At 51.8% G+C, this 18681-nt stretch overlaps 6 protein-coding genes across 6 annotated transcripts; 3 read left to right on the plus strand and 3 right to left on the minus strand.

The window, feature by feature from the left end:
- Positions 1–1196: 1196 nt before the first annotated feature.
- P884DRAFT_239032 (uncharacterized protein) lies at positions 1197–2425 on the plus strand. Its single transcript, XM_069440115.1, has 2 exons — positions 1197–1855; positions 1973–2425. Exons 1-2 carry the CDS (start codon positions 1360–1362, stop codon positions 2359–2361), a joined length of 885 nt encoding a protein of 294 aa, XP_069299750.1. The 5' UTR covers positions 1197–1359; the 3' UTR covers positions 2362–2425.
- A 316-nt stretch (positions 2426–2741) lies between these two features.
- P884DRAFT_195277 (NADP-dependent dehydrogenase-like protein) lies at positions 2742–3880 on the minus strand (the record flags this gene model as incomplete). Its single annotated transcript, XM_069437898.1, has 4 exons — positions 2742–2971; positions 3067–3224; positions 3338–3547; positions 3657–3880. 4 exons carry the CDS (start codon positions 3878–3880, stop codon positions 2742–2744), a joined length of 822 nt encoding a protein of 273 aa, XP_069299751.1.
- An 895-nt stretch (positions 3881–4775) lies between these two features.
- Positions 4776–6571, minus strand: P884DRAFT_297930 (GMC oxidoreductase-domain-containing protein; the record flags this gene model as incomplete). The annotated part of the gene is made up of 5 exons (XM_069444560.1): positions 4776–4822; positions 4916–4939; positions 5148–5515; positions 5691–5877; positions 6547–6571. The coding sequence occupies 5 exons, from the start codon at positions 6569–6571 to the stop codon at positions 4776–4778; spliced, it is 651 nt and encodes a 216-aa protein (XP_069299752.1).
- A 51-nt stretch (positions 6572–6622) lies between these two features.
- P884DRAFT_283462 (uncharacterized protein) lies at positions 6623–8102 on the plus strand (the record flags this gene model as incomplete). The annotated part of the gene is made up of 3 exons (XM_069443663.1): positions 6623–6816; positions 6894–6968; positions 7040–8102. Coding segments are annotated over exons 2-3 (1065 nt in total). The 5' UTR covers positions 6623–6816; positions 6894–6966.
- A 3017-nt stretch (positions 8103–11119) lies between these two features.
- P884DRAFT_297933 (uncharacterized protein) lies at positions 11120–11895 on the plus strand (the record flags this gene model as incomplete). Its single annotated transcript, XM_069444561.1, has 2 exons — positions 11120–11326; positions 11665–11895. 2 exons carry the CDS (start codon positions 11120–11122, stop codon positions 11893–11895), a joined length of 438 nt encoding a protein of 145 aa, XP_069299754.1.
- Positions 11896–11991: 96 nt separating this feature from the next.
- On the minus strand, positions 11992–13900 carry P884DRAFT_194986 (carotenoid oxygenase; the record flags this gene model as incomplete). Its single annotated transcript, XM_069437875.1, has 2 exons — positions 11992–12899; positions 12988–13900. The coding sequence occupies 2 exons, from the start codon at positions 13898–13900 to the stop codon at positions 11992–11994; spliced, it is 1821 nt and encodes a 606-aa protein (XP_069299755.1).
- Between the last annotated feature and the right edge of the window lie 4781 nt (positions 13901–18681).

An 18681-nucleotide genomic window follows, 5' to 3' on the forward strand; every position in this document is an offset into this window, starting at 1 on the left:
CAGATCCGAGGCTGTTCGCAGAGTCTCTCAAGACCACGGAACGCCCTACACTAAACAGTGCCCAATGCAAGCTAGGTTACTTTACCTCATTTTCCGCAAACCGCGTTCTTCCAGTGGCTGCCGAGTACAAGGCGTGCCGGGCAAACTCTGTGTTAAGAAGTGTACTAAGAACCAAGTGACTTTGGAGGACCGTGGGGAGCTCGTGATTAATTAATGGCAATCGAAACTTTGACTTTGATCACGCCAATCTGTGTTCCCGATGAGCTTACGCGAATTTTAATTAGCTGTTCCTTCCATTTATTCTGAGACGCAAAAAGACATTGGCAAAGTGCAACACCAATGGACAGTCTCCTTCCAGTTTTGGCAAACTTCCCCAACAGCGTGGCCGAGCGGTTGGGTGGCTGCATCACATCGGTTGTCACGAATGGCAGCTCGTTCTGTCAAGTGCGTGGGCAAGAGCAGGCCGACAGGCGAGCCAACTGGTTGATTTATGTCGAAAGCAAAAGCGACGCCGCAATTGCCCGCCAGCAATTGCCCGCCAGCAATTGCACCTTAAGTATAGGTATTCTGACAATTTGGCCGTGATGGCAGGAGTAGGGGCTGAGCCAAACAAATCAGACAGAGTTTGCGATCCCGAAGGATTGCTTTCAGGGTTCCCGGGCTCGCTCCCTTGGCTGTTGGGCAACATCTCCGATGATTTGTCGGCGTTAAGGTACATACGGTAGAACGAGGTGAACAGGAACTGGGGGCTGCAATAAGGAGGGCGAAGTACGGAAGACAGATTACATACATTACATTCATACATTCCGGACCTTTACTAGACTGTGTGATCCGTAATAATCTATATTAATACGGATGTAGTCATTCCCGTGTGGGTGCATAAGCCATCTGCAAACTACGAGAGGTTGGAATTCCTTGACGACTACTCTGTCGTGCGCGGTAGTTGTCTCAGCGGTACAGCAATACTTCAATTTTCCCGCACTTCGTAATGTACTTGGTGTGTTTCTAGCATTTCTCGTCATTAATGGCTTTTCTTCTTCTTCCCTTTTCTCAATGAAAGGTAATGCGGAGTTAGCTTAACCCCGGCCTGATGCAACCCGAACCTAGCTAATTAAGCCGGAGATGTAATTCACACAGGCGCAACAACAATCCAGGTATAACATCCTGCACCTGGTCCCCCAAACTCTGCCTTGCCAAGATCTTGCCTCGTTCTTAGCTTGCAGTACCGACGTTCAACGAAGCTTAGCTTGCTTGGCTTGGCTGATACCTCTACCTATCTATCATCATTCATTCGCCAATCTTGAGTCGCCTTTTGTTTGGCAACTCCATTCTCTTAGAGAGCAGACCGATTATCTCAACATGGCCGCGACTTTCACCACCCCGAACCGCCCTCTCACGTGGCTCATCACGGGCTGCTCGTCGGGCTTGGGTCTTTCCCTCGCACGGCTCGTTCAATCTAAGGGCCACCACCTGATCGCAACCTCGCGCAACCCGGCCCGCACGCCGGACCTGGTCGCCGAGGTCGAGAAGGCGGGCGGCAAATGGCTGGCCCTGGATGTCGACGATAAGGACTCTGCCAAGGTTATCGAGAATCTCGAGGCCGGCGGCCAGGAGATCGACGTCCTGGTCAATAACGCCGGCTACTCTCTCCACGCGCCGGCCGAGTCCTTCACCGAGGAAGAAATCCGGGCGCAGACCGAGACCGTGTACTTTGGCCCCTACCGGCTGATCCGCGCCGTGCTGCCGCACATGCGCAAGCGGCGGTCCGGTGTGATTGTCAACATGAGCAGCGGTGCGGCTCTCGAGGGCCGGGACAGCATGGGCATCTACGCTGCAGCCAAGGCGGCATTGGACGGTATGAAGAGGTCCCCTCCTCCTTGTTTTAATTTCTTTTCTCCTTCCAAAAAAATAAAGGAAGACCTCCAGCAAATGAGCGAGAGGGCTGACCCACCACTACACTACTGTGTACTAGGCTTGTCCAAGGTCATGGCCAAGGAGGTGGCCCCCTTCAACATCCGGGTCCTGACTGTCCAGCTTGGCACATTTAACACCAACATGGGCAACGCGACCATTCTGGGCAAGAACCCACTGCCGGAGGACTACAAGGGCTCGGTTGCGGACCAGATGATGCAGTTCATGGCAAGCGGTAAGTTCCAAGGCGACGGCGACAAGGATAAGGCCATGAAAGCTGTCTACGAGGTGGTCGTCGGAGAAGGTGTTGGGGCCGGTCGCGAAGCCGAGCGGCTTCTACCCTTGGGCAGAGACCTGGCTGCCCGGATCAAGACGGTCCAGGACTATTATGCTCACGCCATCGAGGTCTTTGGCGACATTTGCAACAACGTCTACAGGGATGCTAACTGAGTGAGAGTTGTCTTGGTTAATACAGTCATGAGGTGAAGTAACAGAGGAGAGATCACTTCCGAACCGAAGTTCGTCTCAAAATGAAATAAAATATGATATAAAAAAAAACAAGCAGAATTGGTATTCATGAATGCAACACGCTTCAGGTTTTCAATATCTTCCGACAAACTATTAATTAATATAGAAAGCGAGTGAAGCGAATTGTATTTTCATCACTAATCGCCTTATTCAGTTTTGCCTTACTCAGCGGAGATGTCGAGCATTGCAATGCATTCGTGAGTCGGACTACTATTATATAGCAGACCGCGCTTTGATTTCTCCTCCGCCCCCGTATTATTTACTGCTTGCTCCTCCACACAATGCGTCTAGCACGTTACTCTCTAGTCGAACGTGTGAGCCTTCCCCATGGCCTTGCGGATGCCGGCCCACACGGGTCCGACGCGCCGGCCCTTCTCGGCCTCGAACTCGTCATACACGGCCTTGGCTTGCCCAACCGCCACCGTCTCCTTCCCGGCCACGAAGCCATCCAAGGCTGCCTTGACAAACACGTCCACCGGCATGCCCGGGTTGAAGTCCGGGCCCCAGCCGGGCTGGCTGTTGTGCAGCTCCGCTGATTTGGTGTAATTAGACATGCTTGTCAGCTCCCGTTTTCTATCTTGGACCAATATATGGAAACTGCTATCGAAAGGGGAGGAGAAAACTCACTCTGCACGAGAGGTGTCACGAGTTCGAGGACGCCGATGTCCTGCCCAGCGTGCTTGAATTGCTCCCGAATGCTGAGGATGAAGGAGTGCAAGGCCGCTTTGGATGCCGAGTAGTTCAGCACCATCGGGTATGGAAGGCTCATGAGGCTTGTGGTCGTGCTGTGGATAGCCGTCAGCAGCATGATAATTAACGAAAGAGGAGGGGAAAATTTAGAGGGGAACGATAGATGCTCAAAGGGGGGCCAAAACAATGCAGGCGTTGTTTGACCTACTAGATGAAAGCCACTTTCTCCTGCTTTGCAGCCTTGTCCTGGAAGAAGGGAACGAAGGCATGGGTCAAGGCGACCATGCTGACGTAGTTGATCGTGATCTCCTGTTGGATCTTGGACAGGTCCACTGTCCACGGTTTGCTGAAGTCCATCACATACTGGACGCCGGCGTTCAGGAACACACAATCAAGGTCAGGGTGGGCATCGATGATGCTGTGGTATCGAAGATCCTGTTGTTAGCCAAAGATGCACCGTAATACTACTCGTTGGTTGGGGAAATTCTTGAGAAGAAACAATACGAGGACTTCTCTTTGCTGCTCACCGTTGAGCAAAGGCTGGAATCTGCTCGATCGCGGAGATATCAAGAGCCACGCCCGACGCCTTACCGGGGGCGTCCGCGTTGGCGGCGACAAAGGAGTCCAGTCGATCCTGCCGCCGCCCGACTGCGATGACATTCACACCTTGGGCAACGAGCTGATTAGCCGCCTCAAGGCCAATGCCGCTGGTGGCCCCGATCAAGAGGACTTTCTTGTACGGAAACGGCATGTTGCCTTGTTTTTTTTGCTCGGTTAATGAACTGCCGGCAGACAGGACTGGGGATAGGGCAGGGGAAGGAAAGAGGGAGAGGGACGGAACAGAACTAAACCGAGCAGGGAACGAGACAAGAGGGGATGGAGACGAGATAAGGCCCAGCAGACTGCAAGCTAGATATATATGTGTGGGTTTTGGGGGTATTTAGAGTTAAAGAGGTAGCACGCACCCGAGAGGCTGCAGTTCACCGTGAGAGCGCGGCAAGGGACGCAGCCACGGTGCATGATTCTCGGTTCTGAGGCACGCCGGCACCCTCTTCATTTACATCCGGGAGGGCCTCGGAGATAGTGGCATATTTCCACAGCATAATCTCCAGGCGGGCCCGGACACACCAGATCCCACTTACCCGAGCGGGGCTGGGGCGGGGCAAGCGCAGTGGCAGGTGGAATGTTGTAATAACATGTTGCTGGAGGATTCCGTTTACGACTATTTTGGGATCCGTAATCCATATTGCATGTTCCGTGTCAGGTACGTAACAGGTACATACATGACAATCTTCAACCATACGGTCTCTGTCCCTGACCGAGACTAATAATTAGTGTAAGGCTTACGGCTTACTGGGTCCACCTTCCAAGTCCGAGAAAGATCTCTATAAGAAGACCAGTCTAGGCAGATATAGTCTAAGTTTTCTGGAATTCTAGCGGCGCAACCGAGGTGCGACACGTTGCCGCCGAACCACCCTGGGGGAGACAAGACGCCACCCGAGGGTACACTTGTAGAACGCAAAAGAAGGGGGGGGGGGAATGAATCATGACAAAGAGCCGAGAAAAAGTAACAACACCGCTCTAAAGAAATTGCAGCCCTACGCTCGGTCTGGAGTCGTGTGTTTCTCTCCGGCCTTAATTACTTGTTAGTCCCCATTCTTGGTATCGTCTGCGATCTTCTCGGCCAGCACGTCTGTTTCGCGGAATGTTAGCAACATTATTAATTAATCGTCCGCCTGCCTTGAGGAGGCCATGCCAACGATGTGGCACGCGTTCTTGGACTTACAAACCGTAGGCTGGACAGAAGGGCCTGCTCGGGAGCGAACGTTAGCGTCGGAAATATCGGGGGTAGGTGTTGGGGGATCTCTCGTTGCTTCCCTGGGAGCAGCAGAGGGAGGACGGAAGCATCGGCAATCCGCACTCTTTTGGATTACGTTTGGCTCAGTACGAACCCTGACGACGAGAAAAAATTTTTTTCCCATTTTTAAAAGGGCGTTGAATAAGGCACGACGACTCACGGTTGCGGACGCCAAACACCTTGCCGTGGCTATCGGCAACGGCAGTCTTGTCGCGGGAGGTGCCCATACGGCAGGTGGAGGTGGCGTGGGACATGTCGAAGAGGTCGGAACGAATAGCCTCGAGGATCTGCTGGTCCGTCACAACACTCGGGGCGGGCCAGAACTCCGGGCCGACGGTGATGTTCTTGATGGCCTCGAAGACCTGCCGGCCACGCCGCAGACCGGCAACCAGGGCCTCCTGGTCCGCCCGGGAGGTCAGCCATTTGGGGTTGATGATCGGCTTGTCGACGCGCGACTGTGGGGCCTGCAGCAGGGCGAGCAGGGTGACATAGTTGGCCCCGGGAGTCATCGCGTCGGTACCCGCCGAGCTGGGGAGGACCAGGTACTCAACATCGGGCCAATCGGCAGAGTGTTTGGCAAGCGCTGTTTGCACGCAGTTTGCCATCGAGTTAGCCGCGGATACATAAGAGGACAAGAAGAAGGACAGAGGGGTGGTATCACGAACCTTTCTTGGTCTCCCTGGAGAGCCGGGACTTCAGCTACGCCGGCAGCTTCTCGCCGGCGTAGAAGTCGCCTCCCGGGACCTGGCGGCCAGTGCCAGTGTCGGCCCGGTCGAACGAGGGCGCGGTGTTGCTTGGCCGGGCGCTCGAGATCTCACCGCCAAAGTTGAAGCTGTGCTCGTAGTACTTGCGCAGGTTCTCGTACGTGTACGCCCGGTCTCCCACCAGGTCTGCCCACTTGCTCAGCGCTCCCAAGAACGAGCTGCGCCGCTGCTAGCTGGCTCTCGATGCTAGGGGATGCTAGGGGATCCCAAGCCAAAGGCTGTCATTCCGAAGGCCCTGTGTGGCTGACGCTATCGACCGGTGCGGTACCCCCCTGGACCGGGCATCCGGGGTGGTGATTCGCCGCCTGGACCCGTGATGCTCTTTGAACAGCAACAAAGACCAAAAGCTGTTAGTATTACAGGGAGGGCGAAAACGTAAATCTACACCTAGTAGCTAACTTCTTTTTAGGGTTCAAGTTGCTAACTTAGTAGAGTTCGGGTTATATATATATAATAGTTACTTAGGATTAGAACGGTAGACCTTAACCCTATAACTGTTTCTTACTATATTATTTCACTACCTGTATCATTAAGCAAGTAGTTAGTTAGAATCTACGTATCTTGAAGTATATAGCTATCTATATACGTCTTTCGTGCGTGTAGATGTTAGGCTTATATTGGCTATTGAATTGTGTGTTGAACTTCCCCTGATTTCTGGCTCGAGCCGTATTTGAAGGGGGTTTACAGGCCCAAAAAACTGTAAAAAAGGACAAGGCGTTTGGCGGCCACAGCAGAGGGCCTATGAGGGCGGCTCCTTGACGCCAAATATGCGGGGTCGAGTCACGGGGCCCTGACCATTCATAAAGCCCAGCTCGGACATCTTCTTTTAACCCTTCCTTCCAGCTTGACATTTTGCAACTTGCCGCCCTTCCCCTCTGATCGAGCCGACAGCATCTCACAACCCGTATCTTCATTATTGAACTTGTTTATCTCTCGCAGGTGCGCACGCACATACACAAGAAAAAGGAGTCACTTCTTATTCGCTTATCCCCCCTCTGAACCTTTCGCCCTTGAGCCAGCGCAGACTTAACTAAAAGGACTACAATGATGCATCCTTCATGCAAGGTTAGATAAGATAACCCCTGTGGAGCCTGCAAATGGTGGGTTCTTTGTGCCTATCCTCTTCTTATACAGAACCACAGGGCCAGCAAACGTAGGTAGAAGACATCGATCTTTTGAACTATTTTGAATACCATAACCAGACCTCCATCAACAATGTAAGCAAGCACCAAGTGGGCGCCCTCGCCGCCAACTCTTCGCACTAACCGGAATTCCTCCTACTGAAAAGGGCCGCCGCGTTCAATCCTGCGCCATACCAGGAAGGGGAGTCACTGGTACTCCACGTGTGCGAAAGCTACTCCCGCAACCTGCCGTCACGCCTTACCGCCACCATCAGCAGAGTGCTCTCGGAGACCATGTCCGTTGTATTGGCAGTCCAGATCCATCACGGCTTCTCTATCCGCTGTGTCCTTAAGCTCTATGACCGTCGGTTTGGCTCATGCCTACGCTACGTTCTCGACAAAAGGACCGCTCCACACACACGGGAAAGCGAGGCGGCGTTTGAGGCCTTTGTCAGGCGGGGGATGATGCCCGGGTTTCTCCGCTATATCCGAGATCGAAACGAGACCGAGGACTATGCCGTCGCAGCTTGGGAGTTCCTTGACGAGCCCAGCCACGCTGACGGCCTTGCCAAGTACGAGGCGACGCTTTGGCGAGACTGCATCGAGCACTTTGAGTGCGAGACCAAGGCTTATAACCGACTGGCCGACTGCCAGGGAAGGTTGGTACCGCGTGTGCTTGCCCATGTCAGCTTGTCGACCACCCCGCTCGCGCCCATGCCGCCAGAAGCTATACCCTACTTCGAGGTCAAGGGAATCCTCCTAGAACATATCGACGGGTTCTGCCTCGAAGACCTAACACACGCCACCCCCTTACCAAGGAACCTCAAGACATGGCAACAGCTGATCCAGTCGGCCGCGGACGCAGCACACGAGATCAACCAGCGCGGCATCATCATGGACGACTGCGCACCGCGTAACGTGGTCGTGGACAAGCAGTCGTACACGCCGCGCATTATCGACCTGGCCCAGTGCCGCTTCAAGGACGAGCTGGTAGCGCAGTGGTACAAATGGGAGTGGCACGAGGAGGAGGGCTGGGATCCGGACGTCGAGTATTGGGAGCAGGCGATGAGCACGCATAACCCGGGAGCGATCGGGGCGGTGATGGTGACTCTGGTACAGAAGAAGACGGGTGTGAAGCTGCCTATCACGTATCCCGACTATAGGGCCATGATTGCCGGGATCAGGAGGAGGAAAGCGGAGGGAGCCGTGGCGGGCAGAAGAACGGCGTAGCCAAAGCTACGGCCCAAGGGCGCACTCTTTAGCCATCTCTTCTTTAACGATGCAGCAGGAAGCAGAGCAACTGACGGCTGCCCGCGGCATCCTCGACGACTTGCACCGCCGGCTGAGCCAGGCCATCCATCAACCTGTGGAGTGAGCCAGCTGTCGGCAGTGAGTTGATCCAGGAGCAGCTCATCGCTCCTCTTCCAGATGAGACCTGCACAACTGAGGGGCTTTCAGCCCCCGAGGGACTCTTTACCCCTGAGCCTGAGAGCCCATCATCCGATCCTGCCGATCCTTCGGTAGGGACGTACGCGCGGTACACGCACCAGTGGACCGCCACCTGGACGGACGCCCTGACGCTCGACCAGCGCCAGGACACGCAGTGGTGGATGCAGGAGAAGACGCGCTACGGGCTCTGCGCGCCCCAGGAGCAGGCCCAGATCGAGAGCTCGGCGACCGCGGCCCGCAGCAACCGCCCGCCCCCCCCTCCGCCCCCCTCCGCCCGCGCACCGGCCCAGTCGTATCATCCTGACGCTCCGAGTCAGCGGGTAAGTCATCATGCATAACCCCAGCCCCCAAACCGCTGGAACTACCACCCCTCCGCTCTGCCTCTGCCACGGCACCTTGAGCGCTTGTACAATCTGTCGCACTCGCGCCGGGCCAGGGCTTGCTCGGAGGACTTCTGGGCTGACGATGAGTATTATGACCCTAGCTTTTGGCGAAAGAACCTCCGTCCGGGGAATATCTGGATTGCCCCCGCTCGCTACCCCGTTTCCGAGGAGCGTAATGTGTCGCAGAGGACCATCTAGCCCAGATGAGTGCAGCGCACCCGATATCGTCACGGGCGTGAAGGCTACTTGATCCGCCTGCCTTCACCAGCGCCTTCACAACGGGCACAATACCGAAATAGGAGGCGGCCATCAGCGGCGTCATCCCCATGCCCCTGGCAACAGGCATACTATTAGAGCCAAGCAGGATTTCTGAAGAACTTGGCTCTGTAAGCGTCACCGCACACTGGAACCATGTAGGGGGTTTGTTGATGCACTGAGTGGCAGAGTTGCAGGATGGCCTGCGAAACGTGCGTGTGGACCGACACACCTGGTGCACGAAAGTGAGCGGTCTAGTGAAGAACAGCGTAAGCGAAGAGGGCGTATTCATCTACCATGACCCAAGGGTAAACAGGCCTCTCCAAGGATGCGATTTGCCTCGGATATCTCCACCGAATATTTCCATCGGATTTCATTAAGCGGGTTATCCGGAGCGGCCACAGGTGTTGCATTGGGCCTGATGAGAAAGTCTCGTGCTGTCTGGTGAAGCAGGTAAATCCTAGAGTCGACGACGGTCACCAGCAGCCCGCAGACATCGCGGAACCGCTCTCGAAAATGCTTGTCGGAAACCAGGCTGAGATGTTGGTATGATATCCGTGCGGGTAACTTCAAGGCCGGGCGGCTTGTCGATTTTGGGTCGTCTCGAACGGTGAAGTCACACTCCATACACACTGTATTGTGGACGCGCTCAGCAAGGCGGACGTTGAGGAGCTCAAGTTGGGAGACTCGATGATGTTCGACGAGACGGTCGAGGACGAGGAGCTGGTCACGGACGTCAGGGGCATGCCCAACCCCGAGTACTGCCTCAAGCTGGGGTCGTGGTCTAAGTAGATCATGGAGCAGTGGTCCTGTACTACTACAGCTGGAAGGTCGCCTCCTCGCGCAGTACGCCTGTCCTGACCGGGAGCTGGCGCAATGCGAGACATGCCTGGCGCTTAGGCGCCGTTTCGCGCGTTATAGGGGTCAAAGTGCTTATCATTCCGGCTGCCGTCCTTGGTGCCACGTCCTCTTGGTTCTGGTGCGGCGCGTCTGGATGCCTTGTGGGCCACGTTGATGGCCAATTATAGAAGAACTGAGACTTATTCAAATTGAATCAGTCTCGGCACAACCTCGGTGACAACGGCGGGCGGTAGTGCCTCGAGCGCCGGGACGAACCCCGACCCTCTCTCGATGAAAGTCGCCGCGATTTGGAAGGGTCTGCCGCCGGGAGGCCGTTCCGCCGGTTGCAAAGGCCACAGTGCTCATAGCCAGTCGACATAAACAGAACGCACTTAGTATAAAGGGTAGATACTATCGAGTTTACTACCGGCACCGATACGGAGGGAGTACGGCCGCCGAGGGTCCCGATTGCCAGACACTAGCCACAAATGATTCTATATAGCCCAAAACTGGTGGTAGCCGATCGGAAAGATCTCACTATCTAACATATCCTGCTTCCAATGGAGCGGTAAGTAGTCGGTGTCCTCAAGGATCGGCCTCTGAAATATCTCGTTAAGAGACTTGAAGGGAGCATCGAACGTATTAGCGGTAATACCTATAGTCGTGATCTAGGTAATAAGATATAGTACCTAGCATAGGGCTATAAAGACTATAAAGCTAACGCTTTAGGAACATTATTATCCTGAAGATAATAAGTAGCCGAGGTTTTCGTATGGGGCATCGCAACTTCGGCCATTTCTGATCACAAATGCAACTAACCGCCGCTCACAAGCCTGCCGGTCCGGCGCCGGCTCCGAGGAGTGTGGGAACCAGGGGGGTTGGGTGAGGAGAAGGGGACGAAGGTGGGTAGGTGGAACAACGCGGGTTGGCCCGAGTACAACGCAACTCAAATTTACCCGGGGTTGCCAAGAACTACTACATCAGGAGTGGGTGTGAGTGACAGCAAGGAGTAAGTTTCTGGAACGTGTATCTTTTTCCCGATTTGGAATCTGGATTTAGGATCTGGATTTGGGGCAGCGCATCTGTGCATGAGCAAGTCATTTGAAGGTCCTAGGAATGAGATCCTCAATATCAAATCCCTGCCGGAGGACCCGGGCAAAAAAGAAAAATCGACAAGAAAAAAGCATCCTGTATGAACGTCTTGCACACGCGACGCCCACGACAGCTTAATTATGCTCGGTTAGCTAACCTCGCGCCTAAAAAGGAAGTTCCGCGCCGTATCGTATCAGTGGCAAACACCACGGCTTGTGCGAAGAAAACATGGTCGCGCCACAGTCAAACGGGGTATCCCAGCAGCAGGGAAAAGGGGTCTTCACCAGGGTTCTGGCAACCCTAGTCGATGCGGCCTCGGACCCGAACGCCTTCGCCAACGATGGTGATCGGATCCAGGCCTTGCTGGCGGCGTATACTCTAGTCAGCCGGCTCGAGACGCCGTGGGAGACGGTTCTTCGGTTGGTGATGGGCAAGGTGAACGCAAGGACTGTCTGCCTGGCCTCGGATTGATTCGTCTCTATCAAGACGTCAAGGCGTGTAGCCGTTGCTGCTGTCGACGTTGCGCGGCAAAATTCTCTATGCTGAGACTCTATGTAGGGGAATAAAACAATCGAAACGTGCACCATTGTGGTGATACCCTCCGCGACCCGGCGCCGGCGCCGGAACTCAACATTTCGGATTCCAACTGCAGCCAGCCTGTCGGCAGCGGCGGCGGCGCGGTCGGTCTGCCCGGGAGAGTTGCTGGCCGGCCTCACCAAGACGGGCCGTCCGGACGGAAGCTTCTTTGACGTGGCCGGGGGCTCATCTTCAAGGACCTCGGCGCGGCCATGGACACGGTCGGCAAGATCAAGGAGCTGGATGCCTCGGACGACATGTTTGTGGTCATTGCCCACGACCTGACGCTCCGGGACAGGATCCCGCTCTGCCCAAAAAAGCTAAACGACTGGAAGGAACGCGGCCTGCGGTCGTCTACACGCTGGCTATTCCTGCGTGATTTTGAGAGTGTGGTGAGGCAGCAGGCAAGTCAGACCGGGGACAAGTAAGCAACCACGATACGGTAGACTCCGATCATTCACGCTGGAACAACTACCGAATAATTAAGTCACATCCCGTGTTCACGCACACACGCATACACACAGCTACACCCCATTTGACCCGTTCTGGGCCGCCGCCGCAAACTTCTTCTGCCACGGCAACGGCTCCTTGGCCACCCGAAGCGGGCCCACGTCGCCGTTCTCTGCCCTGCGCCGCCGCCACGCCTCGATCTCGCGGCTGTCGACCCAGTTCCCGTGCAGGCCCAGCTTGAGCTTGAGCGGGAGGTGGATGACGGCCAGGGGTCCCTTGCCGAGGTTCCGGGCCTCGAAGATGACGACGTCGTTGCGCAGCTCGTCCAGGTGGTTCAGCAGCGCGATCAGATACCCTTCGCCCTCGGCGGCCCCGGCCCCCTGGTGGCGCGGGATGAAGGTCGGCTCCTGGAAGGTCATGGTCGGCCCGGCGAAGTAGACGTCTTGGAGCCCGAATTTACCGGCGGCGGCTTCCTCGGCGCTTCCATTGCTCCGCCCGTCTGCGGACGGGTCGCCGGTGTTGTGGCCGTGGTGATAGTTTTGGTCGGACCAGGTGTAGTGGCCCAGACAGTTGAACAGGCCGCCTGCCGGGGGACCGCACTTTTCAAAGTCGTAGGGCCTGGTCGGATCCACGACGGCCTGCCTGAAATGGCGGTACGGCTTGGTGACGTAGCGGTCGTCGATGCGCGAGAACTCGCCGTTGGTGGGCCACGTCAGCGCGGGCTTGACCCTCTCGTCGGCCACCCAGATGTCGGCGTCGCCCGCGGCCTCGGTGCGGATCGCCGATTTCTTGGCCTTGGGATCGAAGATCCACCGCGTCGTGGGCGACGAGAGCCGGTTGCGCTTGGCCACGCCGTCGGGGGGCGTGATGTTGTCGTCGTCGGGCGGGAAGAAGAAGAAGACGTTGCCGTCGGCCACGGTCAGGTCGAAAACGATCTCCCCTGACGGCAGCTCGTAGCAACCGGCGACATGTCCATGGAAACCTGTGGGTAATTAATTAATTAGGTGATTCAGTCAGTAATGATCACAACTCGTCAGCAGCACGCTCTCATTCTGTAGGGAACAACTTACCGTTATCCGCCCGGAACCAGATGATGTCGTCGCTCTTGGCCCCCCGCCTCGGCACGACGCCGTACCACTGGTCCTCGCTGGGGTCCCAGGCGAACTTGTTGCCGCCCCGTTTCATCCTCTCGAGGTCCGTCTTGATGGGCGTCAGGGGGAGGACGACCCAATTCTTGGTGATGCCGCAGTCGTGGATCATACCCGCGAAGGGGGCCTTGTACCAGCACTCCTCGACCTTCTTGCCGTCCGCGTCCACCGTCCAGACGGCCACGTCGACGCTGCAGTCGGCGCCGTCCCCGCCGGCCTCGTACGCGAAGCACACCATCTCGCCCGTGTCCGGGTCGACCTTGGGGTGGGCGGTGAAGGTCGGGCTGAGGATCTGGCCCTCAAAGTCGTACCGCCCCAGCGTCTCGAGCGTGACCGGGTCCATCGCGAAGGGCGGGCCGTCCTCCTTCATGGCCAGCAGGGCGCCGCGCCAGAAGACGACGTTGGTGTTGCTCGCGGTGCGGATCACCCCGCGCACGCTCTCGTTGTCCGTCCACGGGTTGCGGTACCGGCCAAAGAGGCTGCGGCGGGCACGCGTCTCGAGCAGGTAGCGCTCCGTGCGCACGTAGCGCTGCCGGAGGTCCGCGCGGCCCCCGGAGATGCGGATCGCCGTCACGGAGCCGTCGCCGTTGAAGTGGATGTCGTCCTCGAACAGCGGCGGGAACCGGTGGTCCGGCTGCACCCGGAAGAAGGTCCCGTCGATGTCAGGAGGGATCGCCCCGCTCACTTCGAGGTCAAACACATGGCCCTCGAAGCGGCACGGCTTGTTCATGGACGCGAACACGGGCGTGCGGGGGAACCGCACCGGGCTCGGCGAGCTGAGCCGGCCGGAGCTGTAGTTGGAGACCTCGGGGGCGAGGTCGTGGATGTGCGCCATGGTTGACGCCTTCGGGGCCCCGGCGGCGAGCGCGGGTGATATTTCCTAGATTAAGTAGGTACCTGTCCTAGCAGGAGATGGATGTGGTAATAAGAAGCTGGCCCTTTGGAGCCTTGGGTTGTATTAGCTAATTACCTACCTAGGTAGGTAGGTAGGTTGGTGCTCGCTTGCCTTGGAACAACGACCTTGTTTTGAAAGCGAGCTTGTTACGTGAAACTAGCATTAATTAATTAATTAATTAGAATCTATAACTTATTGGGGCGCTCTGTCTCCAACTCGTCCACCATCTACCGAGCCTGGTAGAAGAGGGGCCACTCCTCGAGCCGCCTGACGGACCCCGCAACCATATATAGGTCGTGCGACCGGATCGCGGCAGTGTGGACTCGGACTTTCGGATGCGGGCCGGAGCGTGGCAGTGGGGGGAGGAGCATGGAAATGACCCTGTTGGTACAGATTTTAACAGTGTGGGGGTGATTTCGTCGGAATTGGTCGTACGGATCCATAATTACAAGCACTCCATACGGAGTACAGAGGTACTTCGGACGTATGTGAGTACGGATTACACACTAGTGGATGCGTGGATCGCCGAGGTTGGAGACTCGGGGGCTAATAAGCGAGTGCGGGGCCGAGCCGAGGCGGAGGTGGTGTTTTCCCCAGCTTTCGGCAATCGAATGGTCTTGCAGGTGGATGCGCGGATAGAACTGACGATCTTCGTATCTCTGCTACGTAGTTAGCGATGGTTCTGTAGGAAGAAGGACGGAGGCGTCCAGAGCCAACCTGTAGGAAGATATAGGTGGCTGCAACCTCGGTAGGGCTGGAGCCCTGGTGGGCCCAGTCTACCACACCCCCCCACAGATAGCCACATCGCTGCCTGATCCTTCTACCTAAAGTAGTAGTCTAGATACAAATTAAGGTAGTTATCCATTAGTCCTATCTGCCTACTACGGTTTAAACCGCCTAGGGGACGCGTCTTTCCGTTATCCCTAGTAACCGTAAGAAGTAGGTATATTTCTCTCTTTCTAGTAGCTTAGTCAGCCTATCTATAGCTATCTTAGTGCTAGTTATATACTTTAGTATAAAATAGCCTTCCTTATACCTCTCGATAATCTATTTATATCAAATATTAATAGCTTATATATATCTAGTATTTAATAGGTTTATTATGTTAGTATATATGTTTTTACTATTAGTAAAGATAATTAGTATAGTTAGCTATAGATAGCTATATTCCTATAGGATTTAGCTAACCTACTATAATAAATATATAGTCGGAGTAAGGTTAGTAAACTCTACTTTAGTAGTACTAAGTATAATAAACGTCTGCTTCTTTGTCTTCTATAGTACTAGTCTACTAGCTAGAAAGATAATATAGGTACCTATAGAATACTAGCGTAGGGGGTCGTCTACCTAGGAGGCATCTATAAAGGTAGTTAGTTTTAAGTCATTGATCTTTATATTACTACCGAGTTTAATACTATAGGAACGGGTGCCGGCTAAATAGCAATATAGATGCTAAAGAGCGTCTAGATACTCTTATAATAGGCCGTTATTAGCTTCGTAGAGATAGGAGATAGTATATATAATGTCAATCTAGGTGTTATAGGCTAGCTAGTTTAGTTAACTAGTCTAGGTAGAATACTAATCCTTCTTATCTTCTAGTTTGCTCTAGATACATAGTAGTTTGAACTTTGAACGCCAAGGAGTCTTAGCTAGATTAATACCTTCCATTCTATATTTATATAGTAAAGTGGTGATATATATCTCCTATAATAGGAAGATCTTCCTGTTTGCCCTATCCTATAAGATATCTAGTCCTAGGAATCGTTTGACTTCGCTAAGCTCCTTAAGGTCGTATCTATCCTTTAGATAGTTACGAATTCTGTTGATAGTAGAGCTATCCTTTATAGCGATAAGAAGGTCGTTAACGTATAGGATAAGTAGTATACCTATATCTCTATAGTAAAAGAGATAGAGGTTAGAAGGGATTGATTCGAATCTAAGTTCTTTAAGTACTGGTTTAATTACTAGGAACTAGTATAGTAGACTTTGATATAGTCCGTAGAGTGCCTTCTTTAGCCTATAGACTTTGCTAGATAGCTTATCTAATCTAGGGGGTGGTTTAATATAGTATTCTACCCTATCTAGAATTAGTATATTAAGGAATATAGTTTTAAAGTTAAATTATAAGCACTCTAGATCTTTAATTATAACAATAGTAAAGAAGATCTTAATCGTTATACTATTAATAATTATAGCGTATATATCTTAAGATTTCTAGGATCCTTTGTTAAAGTTACTATAAACGACCTATCTAGCCTAGGTAGTCTTCTAGCTAGTAGATAGATTAGTCTTTTTATCGTATACCTACTTACTAGGTAAGATATATATACTAGGGCATTTATTAATAAGTTTATAGACTTCTTTCTCTTAAAGACTCTAATCCTATTTGATTATCGCTAGGAGCTACCAATCTTCGAAGTTAGCTTTATATCTAGCTTCGCGATAGTTCTTTAGAACTAATGGATTCTAGCTAATAGATATATCGTGTTTAACGCTAATAGGGGTAGCCGTAAAGACGACGGATTCGGCTAGCCTCTAGTTATCTAAGTAGTAGGTAAGGAACTAACCGGGAAGCTTCCCCTTATTTAGTTTTATATAGAAGCCGGACTAGGATATATCCCTAAAACGGGATATCTGTTGTCTCTATAGCCTCCCCCCCCCTATCGCTTCTTCTATCTATAGGGAGTGGGTAGTATGTGGTACTAGGGGGTGGTTACGTAATATAGGGGCTTCTTCTTATTAGACTTCTTAGATGCCCTTGTCTACGAAAGAGACGAATTTATCCTGATCTTTAATCGTTAGTATAGGAGATAGAATTAACTAGGGTATTAGTATTTCTAGCTGATTTGCCAGTTGAACTAGCGTTTCTAGCTACTTCTATACTATAAGATCTTGTTAGATAGATAGGGGTATCTCTACCCTATAGTTTATATTTGATATGCTAGTTAGTCCCGAGGAAGATTAGGATACTAGTTTTAAGTTAGTAGTTATTAATAAACTTAGCTAAGTTTGAAGATCTTTCGGTAGCTAGAAGGTAACTATACGGTAGAGTTCTAGGGAGCTCTTGTCTTCTTCGATAATAGTATCTACAAATACTACTTTATACTTAGGAGGATCAATATCCTTATCCTTATAGTAGTCGTCTCCCTTGTTAAACTTAATAGCGCTAACTCTAATGATAGCTTTAGTCTATAGGTTCTAAACCTAGTAAATCTTACTATAGATATCTACGTATCCGATGAGTCTCCTCTTTTCTACTCGTAGACCGAACTTATTAGCCTTGTTACGTTTGTCCGGTTTGATATAGTAATATATATAGTAGAAGTAGGTATATAGGTATTAGATATATGGCTTACAAGCCTCCTCTAATATATTAAATGTAGTTATAAACAGCTTATAGGGACTCTTGTTACCTAGGTTAGCCCTAATTAGAAGAAGATTAGCGATAATAACTATAGTATTGACAATAAACGGCTAAAGGAATTCCAGGATTTGGTAAGTAATTATTATAGTTCTAGCCTTCTAGATGATGTCTATAGCTACGCGTTTAGCTTTGCCATTTTACTAGGGACTTAAAGGAGTAGCCTTTAAGATAGTAATGCCTTTAGCGTCTACAAATATAGCTAGTTTACTATTATAGAAGTCCTTGCCGGATTAGCCAAATTCTGTACCACCGTCAAGTCTAAGTATCTAGATATATCTGCCTATTTGGTTATATATCTAGATGATCTAGTCCTTTAGCCTATCGAATATATCTAACTTAGTATAGCCGAATTTAACCTAATAGTAGTTTGACTAGACGTTAACGATATAGAGGCTATACTTATAATCTAGGTAGCCGGGAGTCTTATAGGTAATAACGTCTATATAGACAAAGTAGAGTAGTCTTATCGCCTAGATTAGGGCACGTTTACCTAGTTTATCCGTTACCTTCCCTATAATATAGGGTTTATAGAAGGTATCGGCGTCCTTATTAGTTAGGTCGATACCGGTATCCTTATAGGCGGCTTCAATGGTAGCCTTGCCTACGTATATCAGGCGGCAATATATAATATAGTAGTTAATAGAAGCCAAGATAGCTCTAGCTAGGGTAGGCGCCTTGGTGATAGTGGTAGCTAGTATAGTCGGTTTGGTATTACGGACGGCGAAGATATCGCTAAGTCGTTTAAGTTTAGTGACAACCTAGCTAGATTTACCTATATATAGGGTATGATCTACCTAGTTCTAGAAGATATTATCGTCGATCAGTTTCCTAGCACTGATCAAATTGGCCGGGGATATAGGATTATAGAGTGCCTCTCGGATTTTAACCGTAGCTATCGTGCCGTTTTAAAGAACTATCTAGTAGGTAATAACGCCTATCTCCTTAGCTTCGGTAATATCGCTAGACAAGGAGAGATATACCCTTAGCTTAGGTAGATAGTAGAGCTTAGTAAACCACTTAATGTCGTTAAAAACTATATCGGCTATAGCCGAGTTATAATAGATAATATCTCTAATTGCGTTAACTACTTGCTACCGGGTTCTAGAAGTTGATAGGAAAGATAATACTATTGGTTATAGTATAAGGACGGTCGAACGGATATAAAGTTAGTAAAATAGAAGATACTATATATAGTAGATATTATTAGATTTGTAACCCTTAAATTTAGGTATAATGCTACTATAGATAATAGTATATTCTTCTTAGCTAGGTAGTAAGCTTTCTTTAGCTAGGTATC

The sequence above is a fragment of the Thermothelomyces heterothallicus genome (genome assembly GCF_042370625.1).
Source record: "Thermothelomyces heterothallicus CBS 202.75 unplaced genomic scaffold P884_scaffold_5, whole genome shotgun sequence".
NCBI lineage: Eukaryota > Fungi > Ascomycota > Sordariomycetes > Sordariales > Chaetomiaceae > Thermothelomyces > Thermothelomyces heterothallicus.

Coding starts and splice junctions, on each gene's coding strand:
- P884DRAFT_239032 (XM_069440115.1), top strand. CDS start 1,360: ATGGCCGCGACTTTCACCACCCCGAACCGCCCTCTCACGTGGCTCATC. Junction 1,856..1,972: donor AGCCAAGGCGGCATTGGACG/GTATGAAGAGGT, acceptor ACTGTGTACTAG/GCTTGTCCAAGGTCATGGCC.